Source organism: Protomyctophum bolini (assembly GCF_963924005.1).
Source record: "Protomyctophum bolini genome assembly, chromosome: 3".
In the NCBI taxonomy this organism is placed as follows: domain Eukaryota; kingdom Metazoa; phylum Chordata; class Actinopteri; order Myctophiformes; family Myctophidae; genus Protomyctophum; species Protomyctophum bolini.
In genome coordinates this window covers 19319119-19347115 of record NC_137864.1, presented here as the reverse complement: position 1 = coordinate 19347115, position 27997 = coordinate 19319119, and the positions used below count along the sequence as shown (strand labels likewise).

The 27997-nt window shown below is 40.1% G+C and overlaps 3 protein-coding genes across 7 annotated transcripts in view; 1 reads left to right on the top strand and 2 right to left on the bottom strand.

Annotated features, from left to right (window-relative positions):
• Positions 1-3: 3 nt before the first annotated feature.
• On the bottom strand, positions 4-5434 carry LOC308313351 (ecto-ADP-ribosyltransferase 5). Its single transcript, XM_080760453.1, has 4 exons — positions 5338-5434; positions 4864-4949; positions 4034-4755; positions 4-3925 (listed from the first exon to the last, which is right to left on the bottom strand). The coding sequence occupies exons 2-4, from the start codon at positions 4918-4920 to the stop codon at positions 3802-3804; spliced, it is 903 nt and encodes a 300-aa protein (XP_080616579.1). The 5' UTR covers positions 4921-4949; positions 5338-5434; the 3' UTR covers positions 4-3801.
• A 2851-nt stretch (positions 5435-8285) lies between these two features.
• On the top strand, positions 8286-15567 carry primpol (primase and polymerase (DNA-directed)). The gene is made up of 14 exons (XM_080760277.1): positions 8286-8427; positions 9594-9838; positions 10154-10248; positions 10368-10506; positions 10628-10775; positions 11547-11649; positions 12332-12459; positions 12545-12707; positions 12919-13013; positions 13103-13189; positions 13270-13378; positions 13467-13543; positions 14447-14493; positions 14627-15567. Exons 2-14 carry the CDS (start codon positions 9650-9652, stop codon positions 14864-14866), a joined length of 1620 nt encoding a protein of 539 aa, XP_080616403.1. The 5' UTR covers positions 8286-8427; positions 9594-9649; the 3' UTR covers positions 14867-15567.
• The window catches only part of acsl1a (acyl-CoA synthetase long chain family member 1a), a 36946-nt gene continuing 24301 nt past the window's right edge, over positions 15353-27997 (bottom strand). For 4 of the 5 annotated variants that reach the window (XM_080760271.1, XM_080760274.1, XM_080760272.1 and 1 more), the window contains exons 3-21: positions 25700-25814; positions 25391-25455; positions 24601-24702; positions 23749-23848; positions 23437-23612; positions 22548-22580; positions 21624-21675; positions 21174-21247; positions 20509-20586; positions 19901-20035; positions 19567-19701; positions 19198-19293; positions 19030-19102; positions 18778-18866; positions 18248-18364; positions 17870-18013; positions 17652-17753; positions 17492-17563; positions 15353-17407 (exon numbers count right to left, since the gene is read on the bottom strand). In XM_080760271.1, the coding sequence (XP_080616397.1) occupies positions 17267-17407; positions 17492-17563; positions 17652-17753; positions 17870-18013; positions 18248-18364; positions 18778-18866; positions 19030-19102; positions 19198-19293; positions 19567-19701; positions 19901-20035; positions 20509-20586; positions 21174-21247; positions 21624-21675; positions 22548-22580; positions 23437-23612; positions 23749-23848; positions 24601-24702; positions 25391-25455; positions 25700-25814 (1899 nt within the window). In that variant the 3' untranslated portion in view covers positions 15353-17266. Of the gene's footprint in view, positions 17408-17491; positions 17564-17651; positions 17754-17869; positions 18014-18247; positions 18365-18777; positions 18867-19029; positions 19103-19197; positions 19294-19566; positions 19702-19900; positions 20036-20508; positions 20587-20665; positions 20744-21173; positions 21248-21623; positions 21676-22547; positions 22581-23436; positions 23613-23748; positions 23849-24600; positions 24703-25390; positions 25456-25699; positions 25815-27997 lie in introns of all 5 variants that reach the window. The other variant, XM_080760275.1, reaches the window with a different exon arrangement.

Sequence of the window (27997 nt, the reverse complement as noted above, 5' to 3'; positions counted from 1 at the left end):
ATCAATTATGGGAATATCATTTATCGATGAAATTATCAAATAAAGACTCACTCATTGGTATGTGATTCTGAAGTTTACAGTTCAGAAAACCTCTTAAAATACTAATTCATTGAAAATTGAGAATTGTTATTTAATTCACAATTATCTGGACTTATCTGAAGTCTTTAGTACACTCATCTGAGCCTCAGGGGGCTATACAAATAATTATACAGTCATGAATCATCACAATCCACATAGAATTGAACATATAAAAAGCACGACCAAAAAGCTGAAGCATAAAACATACTAAAAACAATGAAACCTCACATTTTAAAGGATTGTTTTTTGAGCTCCCCTGTGTATTTTCTATCCCCACAAATGTGCAATTTTGAGGATTTCTCATCATATAGAGGCTTTTAATGGAAATTGCTCTCAGGAACAGCTCAACTGATTTGGTCGAATTTGTGATGTCATCAATGTCACCCTACTTTGTATAATTCCTCCCTCTCTTCAGTCTTCAGTTCCAAATTTGCATTTCCACTTTGTTTACAATGTCCGCCATTGTTGATTTTCCAAGCTGGCATGGAATGGAAACAAGCCTGTGTTTATCTAGCGTCAGTATTATAATGACTCAAATATTAAACAAGTTGCATATCAGCACCCCCACCACCTCAGGACATTGTGGTACTGCAGCTAAATGCAGCTTCAGAAGCAAAAAATAAATGCCATGGAGTGTGATTGAGGCTCAAACCATTAGTTTTGTTTTCAAATTCATGTTATACTGTAGCTGCTTTAAACATTCACATTTGATAATCAACACTACTTTAAGTTGTAGCGTGTAGAAGACATTTTGGCAGGGTTAACGCCGACAGTTGTACAATTTTCCCTCAGGAGGTTGATAGTAAATACTATATATTTTCATGGTATGCTGGGTATGGCACAGAAGGGGTCAGCCATCTATAACACTGTCTGTCTGTATGTACAGTATACATACTGTAAGTATGTATTTGGTTAAAATGGCCTGTTGCACTGGCCTAAAAGTGGGTCCTTAAAAACTTCTCCAACTTCTGAGATGTATGTATTTAGTTAAAATGGGTAGGGTTTAAAAAAAGGCAAGAGTTTGCTCTGGTGCACTGGCCTAAAAGTGGGTCCTTAAAAACTGCTAAAACTTCTGAAATGTATGCATGTAGATATGTATGTATGTATGTGTGTAGTATTTAAAAGGGGGGCTTTTTTGTAAAAAGCCCAGCCCACCATACCTTAATTTATTTAAAACTACTCCAAAATAGGGTTACCAGTGAAGGGCAATGCCTATTCACTGGGGACTATGCAAGGCAGAGGCATCCACCCCCCTGAGTCCAAGTTAGGCTAGACCGCATACCTAATATCTGAGATGTATGTATGTATTTGATTAAAATGGGTGGGGTTTAAAAAAAGGCAAAAGCTTGCTCTGGTGCAATGGCCTAAAAGTGGGTCCTTAAAAACTGCTAAAACGTCTGAAATGTATGTATGTAGGTGGGTATGTATGTATGTGTGTAGTATTTTAAAAGGGGGGGCTTTTTAGTAAAAAGCCCAGCCCATAAAACCTTCATATATTTAAAACAAATCCAAAATAAGGTTACCAGTGATGTATGTATGTATGTATGTACGGGTATCAGGTAAGGTCGCCCCTAAACCATCTTGTCCCTCGATTTTTCCGCCGACCTCAAGACGACCGCTCCGTGCCGCGTTTCTTGTATTCTTTATTTTGTTTTACTAAGAATAAGGTTAGAAATAAGTTTAGGGTTAGGCATCTAGATTTACTGGGGTTAAGTTTAGCTATAGGTTTAGGCATAGTTTTACTGAAGGTTGGAATTAGGTTAGGTTTAATGTTTTTTTACTCAATCATTTTTACTTAAGGTTTAGCAATTTCACTTAGCTTTAATTCATTTTCAAGTGGCTTTTAGATGTACAAGCTCACAAATGTAGATTTTCTTTTGTGTATATGTGTGTGTTTTCACATTTTGCCAATTCATAATCAGAAACACTGTCCTGTACAGGTACCTCCACCTATAGGCCAGCCTACAGTACATACTGCTCAGTTCCTTTCAACAAATGTTCCTAATAGTATATTTTCTTCTTTGGTGCAACTGTGATCAGGCACATTCTTCAGGAAGTTCTGGCGATTGAACTTACCACCCTGTGTCTTTCAAACAGTGCTCCATGTGTGCCATGGAGTGAATCCCCATGATTTAGTGTCATCAATTGTGTAACTACAGTATTTTATGAAGTTTTAGGATTTTCATCTATCATGGCTTTCTTTTGTATATTACAACATAGTTTCTTTGTAACAAAGTATTTTCTTTTTTGGGGAGTATAATAGGCCTATATGGGATTTGTTTTATGATATATTACAGTTAGATTTGTTTTCTTCTTTTCTGACACATTATGAACACACTAGCAATTTACAATTTAGGCATTAGCAGATGCTCTCTTAATCCAGAGTGATTTACAGTATACAGCAAAAACAATGGTATTAAGTGTTGGGGTTCTAAACTTTCGACAGTCCTTAATGAATATCAAAATACTTAACATCACCAAGGTGCTCAACAACCAGGCTACCTATCTGACCTGCTCAAGCGCCACGTGCCTTCCTGTTCCCTCAGGTCTGCTGATGCCAACCTCCTGGACATCCCCCAAAAAAAGAAATGCAACTGGGGTGACATGGCTTTCTCAGTTGCAGCCCCCTCCCTTTAGGAGTCACTCCCACAAGTCCCAGCTCACATAAAAGCCCCACCCACCCTTGCCATGTTCAAAGCCTCAAAACCAGGGGGGCAGTCAGACAGATATTTCGTGAAGCCACTAAGGAAATCGGGACTTCCTGAAAGTTCATATAATGGCCTGTTGTGGCGCTGTCATTGGGCCCAAAAAAACATAGCTAGACTGTATTACCTTAACCTATTCTGAACTGAGATCAGATTCATACGAGGTTTTCCATTGGACACACACTGGTCTGATTAACCCATTCTGACCTGAGATCAGATTCTAAAAATGTCAGTCGCTCTTCGAATTTTCAAAAATAGCAGACCTACAAGCTATGAGCTAGTAGATCTGCTATTTTTCAATAGCTAACATGATGCTAATACCAAAATGGGTTCCCGGTCAGAACATGGTCATGAATAGGCTACTTTCTGCTTCCAGTCACTAGTTTAAAGTCTCATTTCTCATGTCATAATATTCTTTTTGGAAAATTATGGTCCCATTTATTAAAAAAATGGCCATAAAGTTGCGTATGTTCTGAGGGGCGTGGCTACCGTTACAGTCTATGAACGGGAGTCACCCCCCGTTCAGTCAAAATAAAAACCAACGAAGAGAGAGTAAGGGGAGAAGTCCCGCCTCGTTGTCTGGCCCAAACGGATCTAGAAATATGCCGATTTACAGTGCAAGGAATTACAGGCTTCATTTTACGTCCATGTTAGACCCGGGGAACGCTTTGTCCATAGTTTTTTACAGTCTATGCTCAAAACGCACCTTTTCAGACTCGTTTTTCCCCGCAGCCCCGCTAATTCAAATCCCCCTTTCTGCATTTTAATTTTTTGTGTTTGTTTTTAACCTTTTAACTAGTTATTCTCTTAATAAAGGCGTTTCTTTGAATTGTTCTGTTGTGTAAAGCGACTTTGAGAACTATGAGAAAAGTGCTATAAAAAATGGATGTATTATTATTACGGACAGAAATTGTGCCATCTTATAATGCGCATTATAGTGATATATGAAGATGTTCGTTGAAAATGGGTGATGTTCTCCTTTAACTCTTTAACAGTTAGAGTTGATGATTATTTATCTTCAGCAGGTTAACAAAAAAAGAGAAACTGCCATAAGCACCATCACAACACTGCCCAGATACTGGGTGGAGACACCAGCTAGAGTGGAGGCATCAGGTTTAGTGGTGGCGGCATCAGGTAGAGACCTATAGACACCAGACAGACAGACACATTATTCATACAGTACAATTTCAAAGGTTATTTACAGTAATACAGTATAGCAGCGTAATTGAGCATAACATGCTGTGTCTTACCCGGTTCCAGGGAATAGATAGCAGTTGTTGTTGCTGGAATAGTTTGAATGTTTCAGAATTATATGTTTGTACGCCTCATCATCATCTCCGGTGATATCCGTTACGGCCTCCACCTTGAACACTTCAACAGGGGATAAGAGCATCTCAATCTCACTTGCTTTATTGCATTTGGTGTCCATCAGGTTGAGAGTAGAGCAGGAGGTTATGCTAAATAAGACTCCACCATCTAATTCTCCAAGTAATGCTTTATCAGGTGTAACTTCGAGGAACATTCCAAACCTAATCTCTGAGCCTGGTTGCACTTTGTATTTGCCGGTCTCTGCATACCGGTACACAGTCTGACACTTCCCTTTATTCAGCAGCTTCATGGAATCCATAAGGAGGAAGTGGAGGGACTTGAATTGAAACTTGCTGTCGTAGAGAGTAGAGTTCCCACCCAGAGATTCAACATCACCATTAAATTCCTTTAGGAAACCTTTAGCCCCATTCTGATATGCCAACATGGCAGCAGTGTGCTCCATTACTCCCCCGGGGATCAGTGTTGTACATGCAGGCTTGTTTGCATTCCAGGCTGCCTTGAAATGTTCACTGCTTTGCAGCTCCTCATCCAATAGCCCCGACGTGATCTTCTTTAGGACCTGGTCACGGCACCCATCGTACTGGTCATCCACTGCATCTGGAGCCATGTCCAGCACTTTTATGTCTGCAGTCTCTACGGCCATCTGTAATTCATTGTTGCATTCATTTTAATTAGCCAGTCCCCTGTTGACCACTAGGGAACCGTTAACACCTTAATAGACAGTACACACACACACGCAACGGAAACTTACCTTGTAATAAAAAGCTGTAAGAACCACTGCTAGGAGTCTTTCTCTCATGTGCCCCATTTTGTGCGTTGCCCTCGTCAGTGAAGTCACTGAAGTAGATCAAATTAATATATTGTAACTCGTAGGAACATGTTCCGTGATGACACATACATTTGACATGACATCATAGGTAATGGGCACAAAGTATAGTTGCCGATATTCAAACATTCAGAAAAACTTAACCTGATTATGCCTGATTCAATTATGTTTTTGTAGAAATGTGACGGAGTTGACAAAGATCTTGGACACAACTTTAAAGGTCCAACTTTGTATGTATGTATACTGTAGGCACATTTCCATTGACATGCAGACCCCCCCGGCCATCTTCACTGAACCACAAAAACACATGACATACAGACCCCCCCACCGGACCACATAAACACATAAATAGTCCAAACTAAAAGAACAAACAATCAGTTTGTTATCAGAAGCACATACCTTTTTTGTAGAATAGATCATTCCTCACAGAAAGCCAAACATGAAACGACAACAAGTCCCAAGCACAATAGACTTCAGGGGCGTTTCCCCACTGTGATTTTCTGATGGGAGGAGGAAAATTATTTATCTAACGTCAGCAACTCCTTTTCCTTCCGAGGAAAAGGAAGGAACAATTGGCATTTGGCCTGGGGTCTTTTTCTTCTCCTAATGGCATACAGTAGCTTGTTATTGGCAGGACTCAGGAGCAGTACAGTTATGCCATCAATATGGCATAACAGTTACTGTATAATACACAAACAGCACAGAGATTTTAAAACACTTCTCTGTACCCAAATATATATTATTTATTATACTCCTGTAAGCTTTCCATTTTTTCAGTAATTGGCGGTGTAGAATCAACCTTCACTGGAAAGCTATCGCTTTCCAGTGAAGGTTTTAGTCGATCAATATGCATTATACAGTTAAATCATTTTTATTGATAAGAGAGAGATGGGGGGGGAAGACAAGCAGCAAAAGTCATCGGGGATCGGGACTCGAACCCACGACACGCTGTCAGGCTGGATTACCAGCCTAGGTGCCTGGACTGCTAGGCCGGCCCAGGCCTGCAGCTAAAGTGTTTTTTTCCCTAAACTGAGTGGTGTTACAATGTTACAATGTTCTCTGAATAGAAACTACAAAATATACCTCAAAGGCAGACAATGATTTTGTACAGTGCCTGTGATCTATCCTACACTTCAATGGGTTATACTGTGTGTTTTTGTCTACTAGCACTCAACAAATAAGAGTTTAATTCCAGAAGAAGTTTTTTTTTTATAGTCTAGTATAGTGTCTGATGAGGCAAGAGAAAAAAACACACCAACACCAATAAAATAATAAGCTCTCAGTCCAAACACTTTCTTTATAAGGAAGCATTTTCTATTTTCTTTTTTAAGTCAGCATTTGGTCTTCAGCCAGTAGTACATTTGTTGAATGCTCTCCCAGACTCCCACATTCCTGAACGTATTCCTCATCTCTCTTTGACTGTGAAACATGTTTCCATTGCAGTCTCCTTAAACTTCAATGCACACAGTAGAGTAGACTATACTGGTTGTAGTGTTTTGCTTACCAGAACAAGTAGTCTAAATTGACAATGAAGATGCCTCTATTTAAGTATGTTTTAGGTCTGAGACTTTTGCTCCAGAATAAAGTAGCTGTGGACTACTATTTTAAGACCTTTATTGATCCCACAGGGAAATTCAGTCACAAAAGACAGTACAGCAGTTAAGAAAGAACAAAAAGGCAACAAAGAAAGCTGGGTTTATCATCTGGCTCTCATTTGTTCAGAATGCCACAGTAATGCTCCTGGGGAACCATATACTACCAACTGTGTCAGTGGTCTTGAGTATATTTTATTGCAGTTATCACACCAGTGTGAAGTGAGGGCCGCTCTTATCATCGTACAGTACATCATCCATTCATTGTCAATGGGAATATAATTTAACGGCCTTCTGACAAAGGCCTGCAAGCCGAAACGTGTTTGTCTGGATTGACTGCTGTTGCGGATCCTCAACATTATTAAACAAGACTCTTACTACGACTGAGAGTGCAGATTTTATTCTATTTCTATTTAATGTTTGTGTAAGACGAAAATCTACACTATAGTTGAATATAGGAGGGGCTAGTGCCCCTTGAATATAAGAGGGGCTAGTGCCCCTCAGAAATAGATAACATGTTTAGACCACTTGCCCTGCGTTGCCTATTGTTTGTTGATTTTTGAGGGGTGCCAGCCTCTCCCACGTCTCGCTTACAATGCAATGTATGTATGTACGTTTGTTTGTACGTAATCTATGTATGTACGTCTGTGTAACATTTAGCTTGGGAGAGATGGCACGGGACCCTACGTGTAAAGTCATCCAAATGTCAGAAACTTTACGTACGTAGGGTTCCGAGCGGGGCTATGAAAATAGCTGATCTAGAAGCACACAACACATTGATTAATGCCAATTGTGAGCTTGTAGATCAGCTTTTTGCCAAGTAGCCTACTTGAAAAGCAGCCTGGAGTAATTCGGGTCCTCACCGGGCATAGCCCTCTACCATATTGACCAAAGTACCTTCGGGCTTGGCCCCTTAATAAAATGTGTGACAAATACATAACAGAGGTAGGCTACTTCGATCTGTCCCATTGTCAGTATGCCCAAGAAATGTGATGCTGATGGGTAGGCCGTAAACTGGCGAGTTCTCCGGTATCCGCTGTACGATACCGGAGAACTCGCCAGTTTACGGTACCAAGTGGCGACTTGGCAAGTCGCCACAGCAAAAATTCTTCATCAATGTCTTCACTATTATGCTAACATGCTGTCTTCATCAGTGTATATGTCAAACTCACAGATAGTTCCTTTACAAAGTGATCCAATTATTTTGTGCAATAAAATGGTCAGCTAGATGATGATAAAAAGGTGAGTGATAAGGTAGGCCTACCATTTTAGGAATTGTTAATAATGAATTACATGGTTTCGGTACTTTGGTGTTTAAACTTTTAGCATTCATACTTTCTTTAATGTTAACTCTAAACAACTATAACCTCTCTCAAACACATGAATCCTAGCATCGATCTGGGCATGTCCATAATGACTGAACTGAATAAAATAGATCTTCAAGCTCACGTCACCATGGCGGACCAGAAGTCTAATTTCTGTTTTGGTAGCTCTGATCCATAGCCTTCTTCTGCTTCGAGCAGGTCATAATCGAAGCAGAAGAAGGCTATGGACCAGACCAGAGCTAGTGAGCTACTGTTTTGGGTCCCTCGGGCTAAAAGGTGGACTAGTCTTGCATATCTGGTCCAGAGCGGAATCGGATACATCTTTGTTATGCGGATGCGGTAGGCGGTCTCTATGGACCGGATATGGCAAATGTATTTTCCTGGGCTTCCCGCCAGCTTCCCGTGCGACTGCAGTAGGTTGGGTCAGAGCCGTATTTCTTTTAGGCTCTGGGTGGGTTGGGTCAAGTAATGTTTTCGTTTTTGAACGACTGCGCGAGTTTGCAAAAACCAGGCTCTTAGAACGTCTATAGTAGTATTATATCCATAAGACCGTCCCATCAGCAGTGAGCCAGGTAAGTGTTGTTGTCATGTTAAGTAACGCGTAAAAGCAGCTTAGATTTTGCATTTGTACAAGGTAAGAGTGATTTAAAGGCATCCAGGTTGCTTCTTCGACGTTAGGGGCGGAGTTTACTTTTAGACTCTCGTAGAGAGATTCGTCAGAATCGAAAAAAACCTCTACGAGAATCTAAAAATTTGGGCTACATGAAACCGGTTAAGCACTGATCCAGGATATGTGTTAAAGCCCGGCTTAATCTCTAATCCAAGTTTCGTGAAATAGGCTCCCCAGGGCTAGAGAGTTGGTAACCGAGTGGACCAATATAGATCTTTAACTGAGTCTTGAGAGTGTTCAACATTATTGTTAAACATCTGCATTATTTAATTGGACATCCAATATGAATGACAGCAAAATATTCACAAGTTTTGGGTCTGAGAAATGTGGCTCAAATGCTGAATTTTGGGCCTTGATATGAAAAGGGTCGAAAACCTGCACTTATTGTGGAGGTGGTCTCTCCAGCGTATCTATTCTCTACCTCCTTTGGTAATATTTAGATGCTGGTGTTGGGTAGCTATAGGAACACCTGCTGGTTGACCAGTAGTACTGACTGAAGATTCATTGTCACAAATTAGTTTATTTGAAAAACGTGAATTTCGTTTTTGTTGTGTTCAGTATGAGAAAGGGAAGAAAATGGGTGGGGGGCAAAGCAAGCAGAGAAAGAAAGAAAAACAGATAAACCTGTCGAGGAGGGTGTATTATAGCCGGCAACAAGTTGATAACAGATATCTACAATACACATACCCGCTACATTCGACATAAGTTGCATAATTTGTCACAAACTCACAAAGGTGGGAGCACATCCGTAGGTCCGCATAGCAGCAGCTATGTACATGAGATTAGACATTAAGGTGCGAAAGAGTGTCATAACTCAAGTGCAATATCTCCCCTGGTGGTCGAAATCTGGTTTCTCATTGCGGAGAACCATGTTCAAATGCCAGACATAAAGTTTAATTGATTGAACACTTTAAGTATTTTCTGCTTAGTTGCCATGATGATTATCACTGTGGTGTTATGTAAAAAAAAAGTAGAGTAACTTCTATCCAATTGAAATTGCTCCAAAAGCTAACCTTCCCCTCCACCGTCACTGGATTTGATTCAATGCTGGTTGCTTTTTTTATGTAGGTGAAGCTCGTTCTGTAAGACACGGTTGATCATCAGCTAAACACCTACATGATATTATGACTGACGTGAGACTGAAGAAGAGTGAAGAGCGACGGAGGAAGGTTGAGCTGCTGGCTCAGTCTTTCCAGAAGAGTCCTCTTCCCTCCCGCTACAAACCCAGACTGCAGCCCCAGCAGCCGTCCTCCGTGTGGAGACTGTTTCCTCGTCAGTGTCTGGCATTCAGCTTCGCTCAGATCTGCAAAGAGGTAACGTTTACTAAAGCAATGAGCCACAAGAGGTGTGAGGTTACCTTGTATTTTATATTGGCGGAGAGGCGTGGTGAGGCACGAGACGTAGTAGAGTACCCTCTCAGACCCTTCTCAGTTTTAGAAACATTTGTTTATTCTGTTCTCAGTTACAAATTGATAAAATGACATTGAGGATTTTACAATGTAGTTATCTTTTCCGTACCTCAGATATTACTTAAATTCTTGTGTGAATCGTTTGTAGTTGATCAAGAAAAGGTGTACGTCAATCTCAAACCTCATACATATAATATAACGTTGTGCCCTCTATATCAGGATGTGCATGTTTTTGCCCTGGAAAAGGAAAATGCCTCCTTGGGTCAAAGGATGTATTTAGTCACCAGTTACACAGAGCTATGGCATTACTACAGGTATGTAACATTACTGCTGCATTATTACTACAGAAATCTTGTATGGGGTCCCACTCCCTACTCCCTAGCACAACATAATGAGTCCACGGCCAAATACATATACTGTAAACTTTCACCAGGACTTACCAGCAGTCCCTGATGCATTGCTATGAGGTGATTCCGGAGGGGGCAGTTTGTAAGCTGTACTTTGACCTGGAATTTCATAGGCCCTCCAATAAAGGGCTTGATGGGAAATCAATGGTGTCCTCTCTTATCCAGGTAAGCTATTGTTCAGAACCTTTATCCACAATGTACAGTAGCCAAATACCACCTTCCCTATCTTCAAACTGAGCCAGATAAACATTGAGCATTCATTAGTCTCTGCTTTGTGTGTTGTCAGTATGTTTGTGATAAGCTGTTGGAGGTTTATGGCATTGCATGCTCTGGAGAAGATGTCCTGAATCTAGACTCCAGTACAGAGGACAAGTTCAGCCGTCACCTTATCTTCATCCTACCAAATGCAGTTTTCAAAGACAACATACATGTTGGTATGTCATGTTATACACATTCATTGTAGCCTAAAACGCAAATACCAAGTATAATTTGATACAGTTGAAAATGCTTGATTCAGAGGGAGAGTAGTCTTGCGGGCCAGACTGTTCCCACAAATTCCAAATGCTCCCGCCATAAGGTCTCTGGAAGCTCTGAAAATGATCCGGAGGTAAAGCAGATGTGACTGCCTACTTCCGTTTCGTCTTTACAGTCTAACAAATTAGTCTTAATTAATATAAATCGAAATAATTGAAGCCCATATAGCTTGCTGTTTATCAGAAATGGGAATGTAAATATAAAATATATTTTTGTGAACTGAAATGACAAACCGATGACTGCTTCCTTTCTCTGCGTTCATGAGGTGTAGTTCCAGATTATAGAGCATTCAGGAGGTGTAGTTCCAGACTCTATAGCATTCACGAAGTGTAGTTCCAGACTCTATAGCATTCAGGGAATGTGGAATAGTTGCCTGAGACAGGGACTAGGAGGAGATCTTTGATATTCCTGCAGGGGAAATCGGTTTCAGCTTCGCCCAGCTGATGGCTGTTCAAATGATCATGAGGAGCGCTCATGGGGGAGCAGTTAGGGGTCAAGTGTCTTGCTCAGGTACAATTCGACACTGGGGCATTGAACCGGGGACTCTCTTATTTCCCAGACAGCCAGTGTCTACCTATTCAGCTACCGCATGACCACCCATTAAGTTGATGTTGCTACATGTTTGTTAAAACACTTCATTCACTCTGTAATTTACCTAATATTCACTTTAGGTCTATTCATCCATGCCATTCTACGACCAGTTCTGATTACCTCTAAAAGAGGAAGTCAGTCGGATGTTGGTGTGAAATCAGTGGCAGAGGGAACTGGAACACAGTATGTCCTTTAGTTTGTAAATCTAACTTAACATAACAGCTGTAATGACTCGTATACACAGACAAGTATTTGTATATTGTATATGCACACATAGGGTACAGCAGCTGTTCTCAAAGTTGGGGTCTGGGGACCCCCTGTGGTCGTTGAGAGGGTTCCAGGCGGTCCCCAACAAAATGAGTTAATATAGCACAAAAATCAATTGAACCACTTTAAAGGGATATTTCACTTAAAAAAAAAATTGGCCTCCTCATGTTATTTGGATGAGTCACTTAGGAATCAAGAACAAGTGTTTTCGATGAGTATCATGGTTAAAATTAAGTTTGAAGTTACAGTGGGTTAGTAATAGTATAGGAACGGGGCGTGTCTGATAAAATTAATATCTAAATACTGAATAAAGCAACTTAGAAACTGTCCGGGTGCTCCCTGAGTAGACAATAAAATGGACCCAAAAATATTTTGAAAGTGAAATATCCCTTTTACATCGGTGCAAAGCGATGTGTTGTGAAATTGATTGGCTATTTTCCAAACATCTTGAAATATTTAAGTTTTATCAACACAAATCTTGTAGGATGGCCCTGTCATGAAATACTTTCTGATGGGGTTCCGCGGCCTAATACATATTCATTTGAGGGTCCTTGACATGGAAAAGTGTGAGCAGTAAGACAACTCTGTTTATCGACAGTGGAGGAAAACCTGTTCCCACGGAGATGGAGAATCCACAGGCTAAGAGGTGGAAACCAAACGAAACAGATCTCGGCTTCCTTGTGGTGAAAAACAAAGATGGACAAGAATGTCTCTTTGTAGATCTTGGTAAAATATTTGTTTTGTTGTTGAATTAATTGTGTAAAACTTGCCAGAATGTCCTTTTTGAATTTGTAACCATTTACATAAACAGGTGTATATACCAAGAACAGAAACTTTCGACTCTACAAATCATCAAAGGTTGGAAAGAATGCTGCGTTCAGTGTTGCAGAGGACAATACGTTTGTCGCCAAGCTTGAAAGGAATATTTCTGCAGAAGAACGCCTATTCTTGTCTTCCTTAGTCTGCAATGTGAGGTACAATGATGATCACACTTATCCAGTTTTGTTATTATTTTAACCACTTAAATGGTATACTTGGTCAAACTAATGCTTAGTTCACTCGGGTTGGCTCTGTACTTGGTCTGCTCACAACACAACACATACTATTTTGACTGAATATTCACCCTAATACGGATGCTAGGGTTAACAGAACTTCTGCATTGGACTGGATTGCTTATGTCACCAGGTACACCGGTCAGGGAATTCTTACATCGGACATTTCTGACACTGAGGAATCTAGAACAAGGATGCCTTGTCAACAAAGCTCAACAAACATTTCATGTAATATTAAATTGAGTATATTTTCAGTAATACTCGCCTTACTGGATGTGTAGAATTTACAATGCTTTCTTCTCATTCCTCGCCGACAGATGCATTGGATGGCCACCAGTTCTCTCCCTATCAAGAAGTGGACACATTTGTTCTCACTGTGATTAAAAAGGATGGGATACAAGGAAGTATGTGCTTTCTATAGACTCTATTGTTGTATCAGAGTATAGGTCACTAGCAAACATTTCCCATTTTCCCCCCTTAATAGGCATAAGGCGATGGAACTACTTTGTCTCTGAACAACTGCTGGTCTATGACATCCTGAAATACCGCTGGTGTGAGAACATAGACAGGTTCCATAAAAGCAATAACATCATGTGAGTCTACTCTTATTCATGTCATGTACAAGAGCTTGTTTTACCTTTGAGTGCTCCATCTATATATATTCTTTGGTCTTTTCTGTAGGATTCTTGTGGATCTCAAAGAAGAAGTCTGGTACCAGAAGTGTCACGATCCTGCTTGCAAGAATTTCAGATCCTCAAGTATGGAGTGGCTTTAAGGGTTGTTACCATTTGTCAAAGCCTGTTTAGTCCACTGTTCTCCGCCTATTGATATGCAACATCTACAGTAAATTCAGTGAATGGCTATTCCGAAACAGAGAAATTGGTTGTGTATTCCACAAGACTTTAGGGCAGGGATACTCAAATAGATTTACCTGTGGGCCACATTACAAAAATGGCAAGGGGCCAGGGGCCAGTAGATAAAATTACGACATTAATGATACTTGATAACTTCTCTAAAATAAAACAATCTACCTGAAAATAGATAGCTATAAGTGAAGAGCAATTTCTGCAATTACCATTTCCGCAATTTCCATTTCCGCAATTTCCACAATTTCCATTTCCGCAATTTCCATTTCCGCAATTTCCACAATTTCCATTTCCACAATTTCCGCAATTTCCATTTCCAACTAGTAATGGCAGCTGGGTTTCATCATTCAAATAAAATAGAATTCTGTCCGTTTAGCTATAAAATTATGTCAGGGAATAGGGATACACGGTATATGTCTTTCATTTGCATTGCATCTCCCCCCTCCCCCCAAGCTTTTATTTTCGTTCGAGTAATAGTACAACTCTAATAGTATTACTTATAATAATGTAATTAAAGATAACTTCATTCAGATTTATTTATTTTTATTTCATTTTCCAGATATTTTTTTCTTTTTTTTAGATTTTCATTGGTGGGCCAGTCATAATGGTCCCGCGGGCCTGAGGTTGAGTATCACTGCTTTAGGGCAGTCCTCGATATAGAGACAGTGATATTTCTTTCTGTCTCACTGAACATTGAATTTAGATTTCCTCAGACGTATCAGTATGCAGATACAGTATATCTGATCTGGCTATGCAAGACAAGCACTAATGTTATTAAAACCTGTTCCTGCTCAGGTTACCAACTACCACTGGACATCTGCATAAGCCACCTCATGACAAAGGTTTGTTTCTTTAATTTCAGCAAGTTGAACAAAGCACCAGTATCTGGGAATCTTAACCAGCTTTGTTTGAAATCCTCAAAATCAGTTCTTTGTGAAATAAAACAATATTGTCATTGTCCCATTTTTACGACAGGACGAGCAGCACCAGGCGTATTTGATAGACGATGTTGGTAACATTGAGCTCAGTCAGGCATCGGGCCAAGCCTTACAAAGCACAACACATCTAGAAGAGGTGGCTGAGGTTTTGGAAGATGGAGCAGATGACAAGGCCTACTTTGAAGCAATGCAAGAGTATGAGAGGAGCACAGACTATACAGAGATGGTCTCGGATCAGCTTCTGCTCCAATGCGTGGAGGAGTTTGAGTCCAATTAGCAGGTTTCAGATCAGCTTCTGCCCAATGTACGAGTCTGGTTAGCAGGTGTTGAGTGCTACATTTAGTGTCACTGGGCGTTGCTGACAATTATTAAATTATTAAGACTAACTTAAGGACGATTTATATAAAAAAAGAGTGAACTTTTATCGAATATATTTTGTTGAAAGTCATAAAGCATAACAACCATATTTTGAAACAAGACATTTAATAGAAGTGGTTATTTGGTACAGTTGAGTAAGATATATTTAAATGTTTTGCCCAAGCACAAAACACTTGTCCTGTACAGTTTGGACCCCTTATTGTTAAATAACTTTAGAAATGGACATGACTGATTGGCATACAGTGGTGTTACACCCAGCTTCATTCTATAATATTGTGAGATCCTTGCAATGGTGGTGGAGGTCATGAGTTGTTTAGGATAAACCGTCAAGTAAGGATGGCTTGAACAATCAATTACATTGCCTTGAAACATTACATGGCCTCTCTATGAGATAAAAACCCTTTTAATAATGCACAGAAAAGACCATTAATCAACATGCACAGTGATAACAATTCAGTTCAGAGTTCACAAAGTAGTTCTGCTTTTCTCAAGATGCCAAAAATATATAATTTCTTGTCCAAGGCAGTCTGTAACACTTTTGATTACACATGTAAAATCCTGTTAAAAACAAAAAGCAAATAAATGAACTGCTAATATGCAGAGAGAAAAGGGTCAAAATGTTTAGAACCCTGCCTGATGCATTGCATATGTATGTGTGTGCGTGCATATATATATGCCATTTTATTTTTTGGATGACATCAGTAACTGCAATCATGCAGCTGCTGTATCCCAATCATCCATATATAACGGGTTCAAAAATACCAGTTCTACAAGCTCACAACTCGATGGGTTGTGCAATTTATGGCAAAATATTGGTCAAAACATTGATTATCGGTGGTCTAGGTACTCTAGGACTAAAAAATTTAATGTAAATTGAAATGCGAGACCAACAAAATACATACTATGATGTTGCTCACCTACAAGGAAGATTAAACTGCAACATCAAATTGTTATCCATAAATACATCAAACATTTGATGGTGAAAGACATTTGAATCATCACTGGCTCTGAGCACATTTACATTGAGATCGCAGTCACAGTATTAAACTTATTTCTGTACAGTGACCCTTTTAATAAAGGAGAGACAAGCCATAAAGTATATGGACCACAACATTACCATAAGAAAAATTTACTTATTTCAGTCCAACTTGTCTTGTAACAGTCAACATCTCACAAGAAACCCTGTTAAATCATGCTAAACAAACAATTCTGCTATCGACTACACTGAAATGTCTAGATGACAAATGGCACCTCTTGCTTACACATTCAAATCCTCTGTTAATTTAACACTGAGCATGTATAGATTTTTACATAACAGGATTTGACTGTGTACAGCATCAAGAACCATGGGAATGCAGAAAATGTCTAATGCATTATCGGCCATTATACAAATAGATTTTCTCTTCAGACATACTATTTACAGGTTCAATGATGACATTAAATATAAACTTAAATATGAATCCAAAATATTAAATACAGTTTTATATAAATAGCCAATGTTTGTCTTTGTTGTGGGAGAAAAATGTTTGTGGCAGTGGCAAGTTTGTAAATTCTAAACAAAAAGCAAAGAGTAAAAACAAAAAAGGCTGGCAGTTTCTGACCAGGCGACATAGTGAAAATGGAGTTGGCGAGAGGGCCTTTCTGTGTGGAGTTTACATGTTCTCCCCGTGTCCCCTAGGGTAGGTACCCTCACAAAAAACATGCAGTAATCCTGGTCTCTAAACTACCTCCCCCTGGCCAGCCAGGGCACCGGCACCTGATGGAGGGGAAAGGTTCTGGTCGGAATAACGTGTTCTTTCCACGTGTTACGTCCTAGCGGTGAAAAGAAGCAGCTTGGACTCCTCATGCATGAGGTCAGTCCGCTGCCCTCCGCAGGTTGGCAGAGGAAGTGTAGCACCCAGGATTACATTAGATAATTAACACTGGGTGAAAAAATGGGTTGCAAAATCATGGGATAAAAATGTAGTAAAAAAAAAGAATGCAGTTAAGGCATCAATAAGGCACATGTCTCCTTGTTTGCTAAGCCTCTTCTCCCAAGATGAGTTACAAATGGCAATAACATGTTTCTGGTACTGGGACAAGCCATTTACTACAATGGACGTAGAGGATATTGTTCCCCAAAGAAAACGAGATAGGGATAAAGCAGGCTAACCTGTGTTTATACCTGTGTGAAGTTTGTGTGACATTATCCGGTTAGATGGCAATCCACACAAATCAACTTACTGGTGGATGAGGAATATCCGATTCAGGCTTTAGGTTTCAAATGATTGTCATCATTCCCTTAATCCATAACCAGGACTCACATCTTAATGTTTGCATAGAGAGCATCGATCTGCTCTCTAAAGTGGCTGCGAATCTCATTCCTCTTGGCCTTCAAAGTCGGGGTCAGCAGACCATTTTGCACAGAAAACATTTCTGTTTGCAGTACAATGTCCCTCACCTGCAGAGAAGATGATACACAATGTTGTCACATTATGCATAAGTGAGTAGTTTACTCAAGTAAATACACAATAACAATAATTACCTGTTCAAAAGACTTAAGTCCCCCTTCTTTCCCCAACATCTGAAGGTCCTCCATAATGGCCTGCTTTATATCCTAAAATAGTCGTGACAAACAGTCAGATGGAAGTATGTAACAATGCTTATACCAAGAACATTCGGATCATTATGAAGATAAATATAACCTTGTTTTTGCAGAGTTCAGAGTAGGATCCCTCAATCCCTCTTTTCTGGGCCCAACCAGGTAAAAAGTCAGGATCAGGTACCACTATGCCCACCAGGCATGCCTTAAAACAGTGACATTATACACTATATTACAATCTGCATTAACCTGCCCAAATGTATTAGTAGCCAAATAGTATTTAATAATGTTAAATAATATTCAGATAACAACATTGCTCACCTGCAAGCTGTCACCATGAACAAACACTTGAGCCACTGGATCACTACGATTGTAGATATTTTCAATTTTCTCAGGGGCAATGTATTCACCTTGGGCCAGCTTAAAAATGTGCTTCTTTCTATCAATGATCTTCAATGTGCCATTCTGCAAAATAGTGGGGAGGGTCATTGAAATAATAAGGGCTGCAATTGGTGTTGTTGACAAAGGTATGAAAGGTTCCACCATCTAATCTGACTCTGAACTGGTTATGGTCGTACCACACTACATGTAAACAATGCCAAATTATTCAACCATAGAAATCTAATTTGAATCAAATATTTGTCAGGTCCAAGGAAAATACGACAATCCAGTCTGCTCTGCTTTCATAGAAATGCTTACAGGTAGCCACTTCCCAATGTCTCCTGTGTGCAGCCAGCCATCCTGGTCAATCGCCTCAGCAGTTTTCTCTGGGTCTTGTAGGTATCCTTGGAATACGTTTGGTCCTTTAACACACACCTAGCAAGCAAAGATATATCATAAAATAAATGACATACAATATGTACAGTACATGACATGCTGTAGAAGCAGCATGCCAGTTTAGCTGTAACCTAAACAAGTAAAACGTTCAGAGCAGTTGTAAAATAACTTCAGAGCAAAAGTTCAGAGCAGTTGTAAAATAACTTTTGAGATGCCATTACAATCTGGCTAAAGCTCTACAATTTCTAACCTCCCTGCTTTTGCTACTCATATTTGTCATTGGTTTTTCTGTTGTGATTTCAATAAATCGACCTCCTGTTGTGGCCACCCTCTCTCTGACTGGGCATTCATTGTTGTACAAGGGTGAGAGTGAGTATGTGAAAGTGGTGCTTGTCTTGTGTTAAGTTCCCATATTCATTTATTTCATGGCTAACCAAACCACACATCCTCACCTCGCCCTCCCCATTGGCTGCCAGGTAGTTCATTTCAGCCACATCCATCAGCTTGATAGAATTGCAGGGTAGAGGAGGCCCAACATGACCTGAAACATTATAGCAGTCAAGACAATATGGTATCAATTAACACAACTTGATTAAGCAACACTGACATTTTAGTTTTCCACAACTGCATACTGTGTAATTGTGCTCATCTGCAGTAATATCTCATGACTTGCAGCAACAATGAGACAATATTGATGTAATGACCTGCTGTCCAGTCCCCAGGCATTGACATGGAGCATCCTGCTGTGCATTCAGTCTGGCCATAACCTTCATAAAACTGGGATGAAGTAGGACATGTTCCCAAGTTACATTTAGACACAATCACCTATGAAAAGGAGTGACAACAAAAGAGGAACAGGCAGACATGCTAACCTGACAGCCGAGGGCAGCCCGCAGGAAAGCCAGGACGGTTGGGGACACTGGGGCAGCTCCTGTAATCATGAGCCTCACACGGCCACCCAGGCTAGCCTGATAAGAGCAACCAAACAAGAACAATCTAAGATCTCATTTCAATTTCACAAATCATCAAGACACTGGTGTGTGAAGGTCATTTATTTTAATGCAATTTAAAACTCCACAGAACGCAACAGCTTCTTGTGTCAAACGCTTTTTTTTCTCCAGGAAGAAATAAGCAATTCTTGTGACATGGTGGAGTTAACAGACTAGATGTATGCTTTCAAGTTTCAATCATATCGTGATGCATTTAAAGATTAACCTTGGGATGGTAAAAATGACTTTTACCTGAACTTTATTAAAGATGAGTTTATCCCAAATGCTGTCCGTTCTGACTATGCCACTTCTAAGCTCCGCTTGCTTCCTCCGAGTGGCAAAGTCCAGCAACCATCGCTTGAGCGGCGTGTTGGCCTGGCCAAATATCTGGAAAGAAGTTGCAAAAAGTGTAAAGGTTTAAAGTGAATCGTACACAGTGAAATGTTAATTTATTCATCTGTACCTCCCAAGAGCGACCCCAACATGTCCATTTAATTACATTTGTAGTCTCTCCGAGATAAATTAACAGAGTATTTTACTTTGTAATGCCATCGTGCCGATAAGGAAACATGGATCTTTGTCTGACCTTATCAAACATGCGGTTGAGAAGACGCGGGACAACGGGGAAGACCGTTGGCTGCAGGGCCTTTAAATCGTCCATCAGCAGACGGATGTCCCCCTGGAAGTAGCCTATTCTTCCACCATGGATCAGGATGACACCCTGAGTTAAATGGTTAACGGTGTTATTCCCTGACTCATGAGTGTTGTCATATTTGGCCACAAGAGGGCACTGTTCTGCAAATAATGTGTGTGTGTGTGTGTGTGTGTGTGTGTGTGTGTGTGTGTGTGTGTGTGTGTGTGTGTGTGTGTGTGTGTGTGTGTGTGTACTGCCATGAGTCATGACTGAGCCTGAAAATGTTCTTATTGACAGAAGTTATCTTGAATCACAAATATTACCAATAGATCTGTACATCTGATAATGTTATAATAATGTCTGTAGCCTATTACAGTTAACAGCACCTCCTCCAAGCAGAACAGTTGTATGTTTATGCAAGAACATGCCATACTGGCCACCATGTAAACATTTTGAGTTTGCATGTAAACACACACACACACACACACACACACACACACACACACACACACATCATCCCCATGATATTTCAGGGCAAATCAGCTAAAAAAATAACATACCTCCACAACCCGCTCAAACATGTGTGCTAGAGGGAGATATGATATATGAATATCATGTACGTTCAGCATGCAGTGCACCTGTGGAAGACACAAAAACACATGCACACAACACACAGCACACACACACACACAGTCACACAGGTCAAGCAAGGCATACCTCTACAACCCTCTCAAACATATGGGCCAAAGGAAGGAAGGAGATGAGTACATCTGTATTACTGGGCTCGAGAATACCCTGGATCACACACACACAAGTAAAGACAAATGAAGAGTAGGAACAGAGAAGACAAGACATGGGAAAATGACAACCAACTACTGAGCTGGATGTTTGTCTCAGCATGCATTCAGCAGTGTAATATTAATAAGAATAACAGAAAACCTTTCACAACTTATGACATGTCATCATATTGTCAAAACAAAAGTTGTCAGATTTCCAAAAATAGCAGAAATAGCTCATCTACAAGCTCACAATGCGTCGCAGCTTGTAGATTGGCTATTTTCTCTGTTCATACAAGCAATTATATAGGGCTTAAGTGGTTATCATTTGAAAAGAAAGAAAGTGGGCTGAGTCAGAGTACAGAATCTGAAACCCAAGGTAAGATTCTGAATAGGGTAAATGTAATAACATAATTTATATGAATAAAGCTCTCACGTCTTTTGTTTACCTCTGTTATTCTAATGAAAGCTGCAGTGTTGGAGATGACATTTCCATGGGTAAGTATTGCACCCTTTGGGTTTCCTGTGAAGAAAACAGTCAATCAACCTTTATTTATATAGCACATTTACACAACCGAAATTGACCAAAGTGCTTCAAAGTAGATAAAGTAAACATGGTAAAAAAAAGAAAGTGATGGAATAAAAGAAGAATACGTATTAAACCATTAAAATCAGACAGCATTAAAAGCAAATTATACGTAACCATTTCGATCAGACATTAAACGCCAGAGAGAAAAAGGTGAGGGACTTAAAAATCTCTTGACAAAGGATTGCTGTAGTAGAGGGAGAAAATGTGGGGCCAAAGATAGACCCTTGAGAGTCACCAGTCAACAAAAGGAAATGTATATATGGTTCACGTTGTTAAGTTACTATGGCGTATGTGAATATAAACACCGTACCTGTGGTTCCACTGGTAAAGCAGATTAATGCAAGGTCTTCTGGTCTAGGTGGCTGTCACCAGATAACGAACAAATCAGAAAATGAAACCATTTAACCCATACCAACAACATGTGTTAGTAAATTGCTTAAATGAATTGCTGTACTACTGTATAACAAGTGCTGAAGTCTAGTGCAAGTCAATCTAAACCATAATATACTATCCTCCTTTTAGGACAGATCACATTAAAATTGTAGTCAAAATGAAAATATGATTGCTTCACCCTAGATGGATTTGAGCTGATGTTCTCATTCCTTTACTTCAGTTAAAATACTGTTTAAGTAAAGTCCAAGTATCAGAGTTTTCTTTTCCCATCAAAAGGCCCAGACTGCCAAGGACGAGTTAGACGAGCCTTTAGGTTTTTATTGATCAAGTTAGATCGCGCTCTTCACTACCGTATGAATAGCTCTCAGTAGGCGATCGATAAACAGGAAATTAACCGGAAGCCATTGTTTTACTTCCGGTTTACAGCCCATGAGTTTTTGTTCTAAAAGCTAAACTCAGTGAGAAATAATTCTGGCATTCAATAATTTAAATACTGTTCAAGAAAAGTATGTTAAATACCATTTAAGTACAGTCTGTTAAATAATGTTAAAAAATAAAGCAAGACTTTTGGCACACCTACAATGAGACAGGTACGCGAAGCCCAGTCCACACCAAGGATGCGTAACTCCTCTCGTTGCAACTCGCATCCAGTTGCAGCGGTCTGAATTGACCCGTTGCAGCTCGGTTTGGGGATTCTGTTTGCTAGTAGTTGCAGTTGCAACTTATTGCATTGCGAATCATTGGTGTAGACTGGACTTAAGAGAAGACCAAGGGCCGATTAACAGAAGAAAAAACAACTGTACACGCCTTCAAGAAAAAACAGTGTGTCAGTCAAACTTACATCTGGATTCTCATGGTTGGCTTCACCAATCGCCTGGGAAGACAAACAATTACCATACAATAAAACGTTTTGACTTATAATATATTTGTGACATTTCAGACTTTAATTGGGAATAAAGAACAGGCTAAGTCCTAGCTATGATATTTTAGACCTATTCACAATATTTACTTTAAATATCTGGTTCAAAGTCGTGAAACAGTTCAGAATGGAGAGGACAATCAGGGTGTTGAGGTGGCCCGCTTACGATCCAGATTTCAAGCCTGGTGTGTATGATCAAACTTTCAGGATCGAAAGGTGTGAGTGAAGCCCTATACATCTAGCATACAACAATGTTGCATGGTAGATGTAAACAAAGGGTAAGTGTCATGGCCACCCCAATGCATTTCCAATGGAAGTCACATGGTTTGTCACAACATCTTTGTTGTACGGCTTTCGGCTGTGGTTCGACTGCCCCCCTTCCCCTCATACAACAAAAATGTTGTGTCAAACCATGTGACTTCCATTGGAAATGAATTGCGAGCTTGCATCAGTCAATAAGTCTCATGCATCAGCTATACATCAATATGTTGTGAAGGTGTGAGTCAGGCCTTAGACTACAAGAGGATAAGTTTTATAAAAAGTGGGATCTCTTCTCTCAGCCTAGCGATAATACATGAGGATTTCAATGAATGTATCTTGCAATATGAAAAATGCAGCCTTGTTTTTTTTTTGTCTCTCCTTTTTTCGTATTGTCTTTTTTTTGTTTTCTTTTCATCAATAAAAATTAAGTGAAAAAATATATATTTGTGACATGAGAAATAATAAAAACTAAAATGAATATATGCAATAAAACAAATTAATAAATAGTAACAACAAAATCCTGCAATCAAATCAGTCTAATTGCCCTCACCTCAAACGCACTCAGACTAAGAACCTCAATGCCAGATTTCTGCCCCTGAGACACCAGTTCACCGTCAAAGGCCTCCATGAGGACAATGGCTTTTACTGTGTGCTGCTTTCCACTGACACAGTCAAAAATGAGCCTAGCCTTCTCCGGTACATCACAGATCACAGTGGAGATGTTAGCTGGAATCACAAAGAACCATATTGAATTGACCTAGATCAAAAGCTCAACAACAATAGAAGACAGGGTAATATGTGATCAGACTCTAGATGGTGTAGTGCTTTGCGAGAAAGATTTCATGGTGCCCTCTAAAAATACCTTTGTCAATAATATAGCCAATGGCTTCTGTGCCTAGTGTGTCATACAGTGGAACTGCCACAAGGGAGTACGTGTAACAGGCCAGCTCTGAAATCGTCCACTGAAAAAGACAACATGGATCAGTAACACGTGTACATTAAGTATTAATTTCAGATATTGTTGTTGTCGGGCAGAAACCTCTTATCTCCATATTTCAACCTTGTGTTCTTCCGTAAATGAATGGCCTACTTGATCATAGTCATACCACCAACTACAGAGTCATACAAAAGCATCAAAAGTAGCAGCAGATACAAGCTCGAAACACAAAGCATCTTGTTTTGAGCTTTTAGATCTGCTACTTTTGAAGCTTTTAAATTTTGAAGTAACAGTTTGGGACATATGAGGTTTTCACCCGACAGAGACGATATACAGTACTATAGTCTGTAGCTACACACAAAAAGCTATCAAGATCTAAGGTAACATCTTGAACAATATCTAACCAGTAAAATGGAACAATGATTTGTAGTAAAGGCAACAATCAATAACAAGTTAGCAAGAATTGAAGAGCTATACATGACCAGACATGACACACATCAACATTCCAGAATATGCCTGACAACAAAGCAGGTTCATGTTTCATTAAGAGGCTTAACGGTCACAAGCTTTGGGGAACATTTGTGGTTCAGGATGTTGTTCCTGCTGTCACACAAATATTCCTAAAAGTTTGTCTTTTTTCCAAATTTTCCATTTGATACAATCATTTTTTCAGCTGATGCAAGTAGCCCACAGCAATAAGAAAAGCAAGAGTTTAGGAAAGGAGTTGAGTTGAAAGTAAAAATTCAACAAAGCTCCTTTTATTTGTAGTAATCTTACCTCTGGCCTATTCTGGCCAAAAATGCCAATATTTTTGTCTCCTGCCTTAGAGTGGCCTCTGTGCAGTAGAGCAGAGCCGACATTCTCTGCTCTGTCGGCCACCTTGACAAAGAGATCAAATAACTTCATTTTCCAACATGTATGGTAGGGTTGGGTGAATTTACCAAGACTATCAAAACCAATACAGACATAACTGAGGAGCAAGGTTTTGAGTGGTGCAGACACTGTTGCACAGTCTAACACACACACACACACACACACACACACACACACACACACACACATTAACTACGATGATTTCGGGTGTGACAGTACAGTACAGTAGAGGGACCCCCTGGGGACCCCCACATGGTAACTAATTTCTCAACCGTTCGCACAGGGGGAAGCTCGCCGGAACTGGGCCGGCATCCTGGGTGTATTCCTGTGGGTCTGGAAGTTCCGGGGACCCCCACACAGAGTTGCACCACTCAGTTCACACGTGTGATTTAAAACAAATATATACACAGTATATATTAATTTCTTATATACACATGAAAATCCATTAGACGGATTAACCAATAACCATTCAAGTCCTGTATTATAGCTCAGAACGTGTCGCATTACGACACCTTGTGAACTTGTAGATCTGCTATTTTCATTATTTAAAAAAAAAAAGTTGAAATAACCGTGGTATTGATTTGATCGCCCAGCCCTAATGTATGGTACAGTATGATGACTTTTACATTATTTCCGTACTTGCAGTATATATTCAAGTCTCAGTCAGATACCAGTTTCCCTTATCGTATCTCACCTCTCTGTATGATAACCACTCATAAGGCTGGTTGGGTTTTCTTGATCCTAGGCAAGGTCCATTGTCTGTGGAGCAAAAAGAAAATCGCACTAAATGTATTATCAAAAAGTTATAACATTATTAACCACTTACTCTAAGCTCTTTGTCTTTATACTTCATTGTATGAGACATAGCGAAAACAATCTGCAAGCTCGCAATTCTTCCCGTTGCAATGCAGTATTTTGCCATGTTAAATTTCTTTTAACATTTAAAAAACATTAACTTATTCATTTAGTGGACATTGTTGTTTGTTGAGTGAACAGTTCTTACTTGACACCCGTATCCCTCGTAGAAACACCTCATACATGGTTTGAGCATCACTGTAGTAGTAAACCATGGGTTTGTCGCTGTCGTTCAAAAGGGACCTCCGCGCAAATCCTTCACCCTGCGGGGAAAATTAATTGTCAAGAATGGTTTACTACTACTTACTCGCTTAAAAGAGGTTTTCGATAACAGAAACACATTTCTGACCATTTCTGCACAGATATGCATTTCATGTTTTCCTTTACAGTGTATTAAGGTTCAAGGTTGTATTGTTACATCTTGTGTACAGGTACATAAGAGTAAAACATATATGGTTTGTTTTTCTTATTGTTATTTGGTTTGGCTTCCTTCAGACAATGCAGCAGCATAGATAATAAAGAATAGTGATACAAATTCACTTCGGTCAAAAATGGTCTAAACCTCAGATCAAATAAAAGATGTCTTGCTTTCTTTGGTCCCTGGTCGTGGAACGACCTGCAGATTAGACTAAAATTGGCCTTGAACGCACAATTGAGGCGTTTTAAAAGGATCACCTCTTACATACACATTCGGACAGGTACTAGCCTCTAGGTTAGGCTCATATATTTATTCACTTAAAATAAAATAATGTAGCACTTTGCCCTTTTTGTGTCTCTTAGGGTTGTACCGCTTTGTAGATTCCTATTGTATTTTTAGGTATTCTGGAGGATAAACATGGATTGTATTACTTTGTCTGTATTCTGTAATGTCATGTATTGTCGTAGCACTGATGTGTAATTTTATTTCTGCCTCTTGGCCAGTTCCCACTCGTAAAAGAGATTTCTCTGTGTTTTTACTGGTTAAATACAAGATTTAAAAATATTTAGAATCAAGAGCTTCAAGATTCAAGAGCATCGTCAAATCAAATGTACATATAGTCTTGGTATATTGTATCATAATCTTTCGACCGTGCTCGAGATCATGGACTTCACAATGCCACGCCAGACTTCCCGGTCCTTCATTGCCATCCCTAGTTCCTGCTTACTGATGCATGTGTCCCTAGTGATGACATCAGGGAACGACTGTTTTCTACCTCTGGTCTGCCTTGAGGCAGGATTCCAGAGAAGGGAAGATATAACCTCATTATCAGCTCTGTAGCAGTGGCCAGCAAACTGTGTGAAGACCGAGTGAAGAAACAAAGGGAAGGTTGCCGTATATTAGATTAGTCTTCCAAGAGAGATTTTGCGCTCTCATTAGAAGGCGGGTGTAAGTGCTATCTAGCCGTTTCTCCAATTTCTTTGAAAGTGTCCATGTCTCTGAGCCATAGAGTAGAATCGGCTCGACGGTCATCCTAAATAGGTTTACTTTGAACCTCTTACTAAGCTGGGACGACCAGATCTTATGCATGTCATTGCAGGCTGACCAGGCCATACCCTTCCTAGTTTGAAAGTCCTGTTTCACGATCACATGATCACATGATCGGATCAGGAGTCAACCCACAGAGCCTAGCCACATGCCAGATTGTTCTACGTTCCAGTCCCGTCAGTGTTAGTTCCAGAGCAACGGATTGTGTTGCCCTGGTCTTTCCGTAATGGGACTGATCGAGGCGAGGGTAGCTACTGGGACGTAAGTCGGGACTTGATCACCCGGTCATCACCCGGTATGATGTTGTGAGACCCGAAACCCTGATGACCTCGGGATACATCACTGAGGATATGTCATGTCATAGTTATATTTATTTATTTTATTTATTTATTAGCTTACTGTGAGTCACAGCAGCTACTCTTCCTGGAGTCTTAAACATATCATCAAAAACATTTCTTCTAAATTATCTATTATACATTGGAGAAGTGGTACCCAAAAGCTGTACCGAAAAGCTGTACCCAATACGTTGTACCCAGAAGAAACCCAAAGCCACAACAGCTACGTCGCTATTGCAACACCCACAACACCATCTTACACACTACACCCACACACACTCACACGGGCAGTGACGTCACACACTTACCCTTCGCAGTGTTCCAAAGCTATCTCCTCATAAGGCGCCGGACGCCAACGCTGACCACCAGCCGCCAAACAATAGTCTTTGCACTGCCAAAATAATGCCTCCCTTCCACACTCACGCCGGCAATGCATTTGTTTAATACAAACATTATCGCCCCAATCACCCACACCCCCGACAGGGGGTTTCCCCAACAGGGCCAGAAACAAGGCCTTTAAACCACGCTACTTACATACACTACAACTCGCTTACAATTCGCAAACCTGGCAACACTGCCCTGGCTCACACGTCACCAGCTCTGTTATCTCCGTCTCTCGGCTCTCGACTCGCAGGATAAGACAAAA

What these genes read in the sequence shown, in the direction of transcription:
- LOC308313351 (XM_080760453.1), bottom strand. Translation starts at nt 4,920, where the DNA reads ATGGGGCACATGAGAGAAAGACTCCTAGCAGTGGTTCTTACAGCTTTT. An exon ending in TTACAGCTTTTTATTACAAG is followed by an intron (nt 4,756 to 4,863) that starts GTAAGTTTCCGT and finishes AATGAATTACAG; the next exon opens with ATGGCCGTAGAGACTGCAGA. An exon ending in TATCTATTCCCTGGAACCGG is followed by an intron (nt 3,926 to 4,033) that starts GTAAGACACAGC and finishes TGGTGTCTATAG; the next exon opens with GTCTCTACCTGATGCCGCCA.
- primpol (XM_080760277.1), top strand. Translation starts at nt 9,650, where the DNA reads ATGACTGACGTGAGACTGAAGAAGAGTGAAGAGCGACGGAGGAAGGTT. An exon ending in GAGCTATGGCATTACTACAG is followed by an intron (nt 10,249 to 10,367) that starts GTATGTAACATT and finishes AACTTTCACCAG; the next exon opens with GACTTACCAGCAGTCCCTGA. An exon ending in CAAAGACAACATACATGTTG is followed by an intron (nt 10,776 to 11,546) that starts GTATGTCATGTT and finishes TATTCACTTTAG; the next exon opens with GTCTATTCATCCATGCCATT.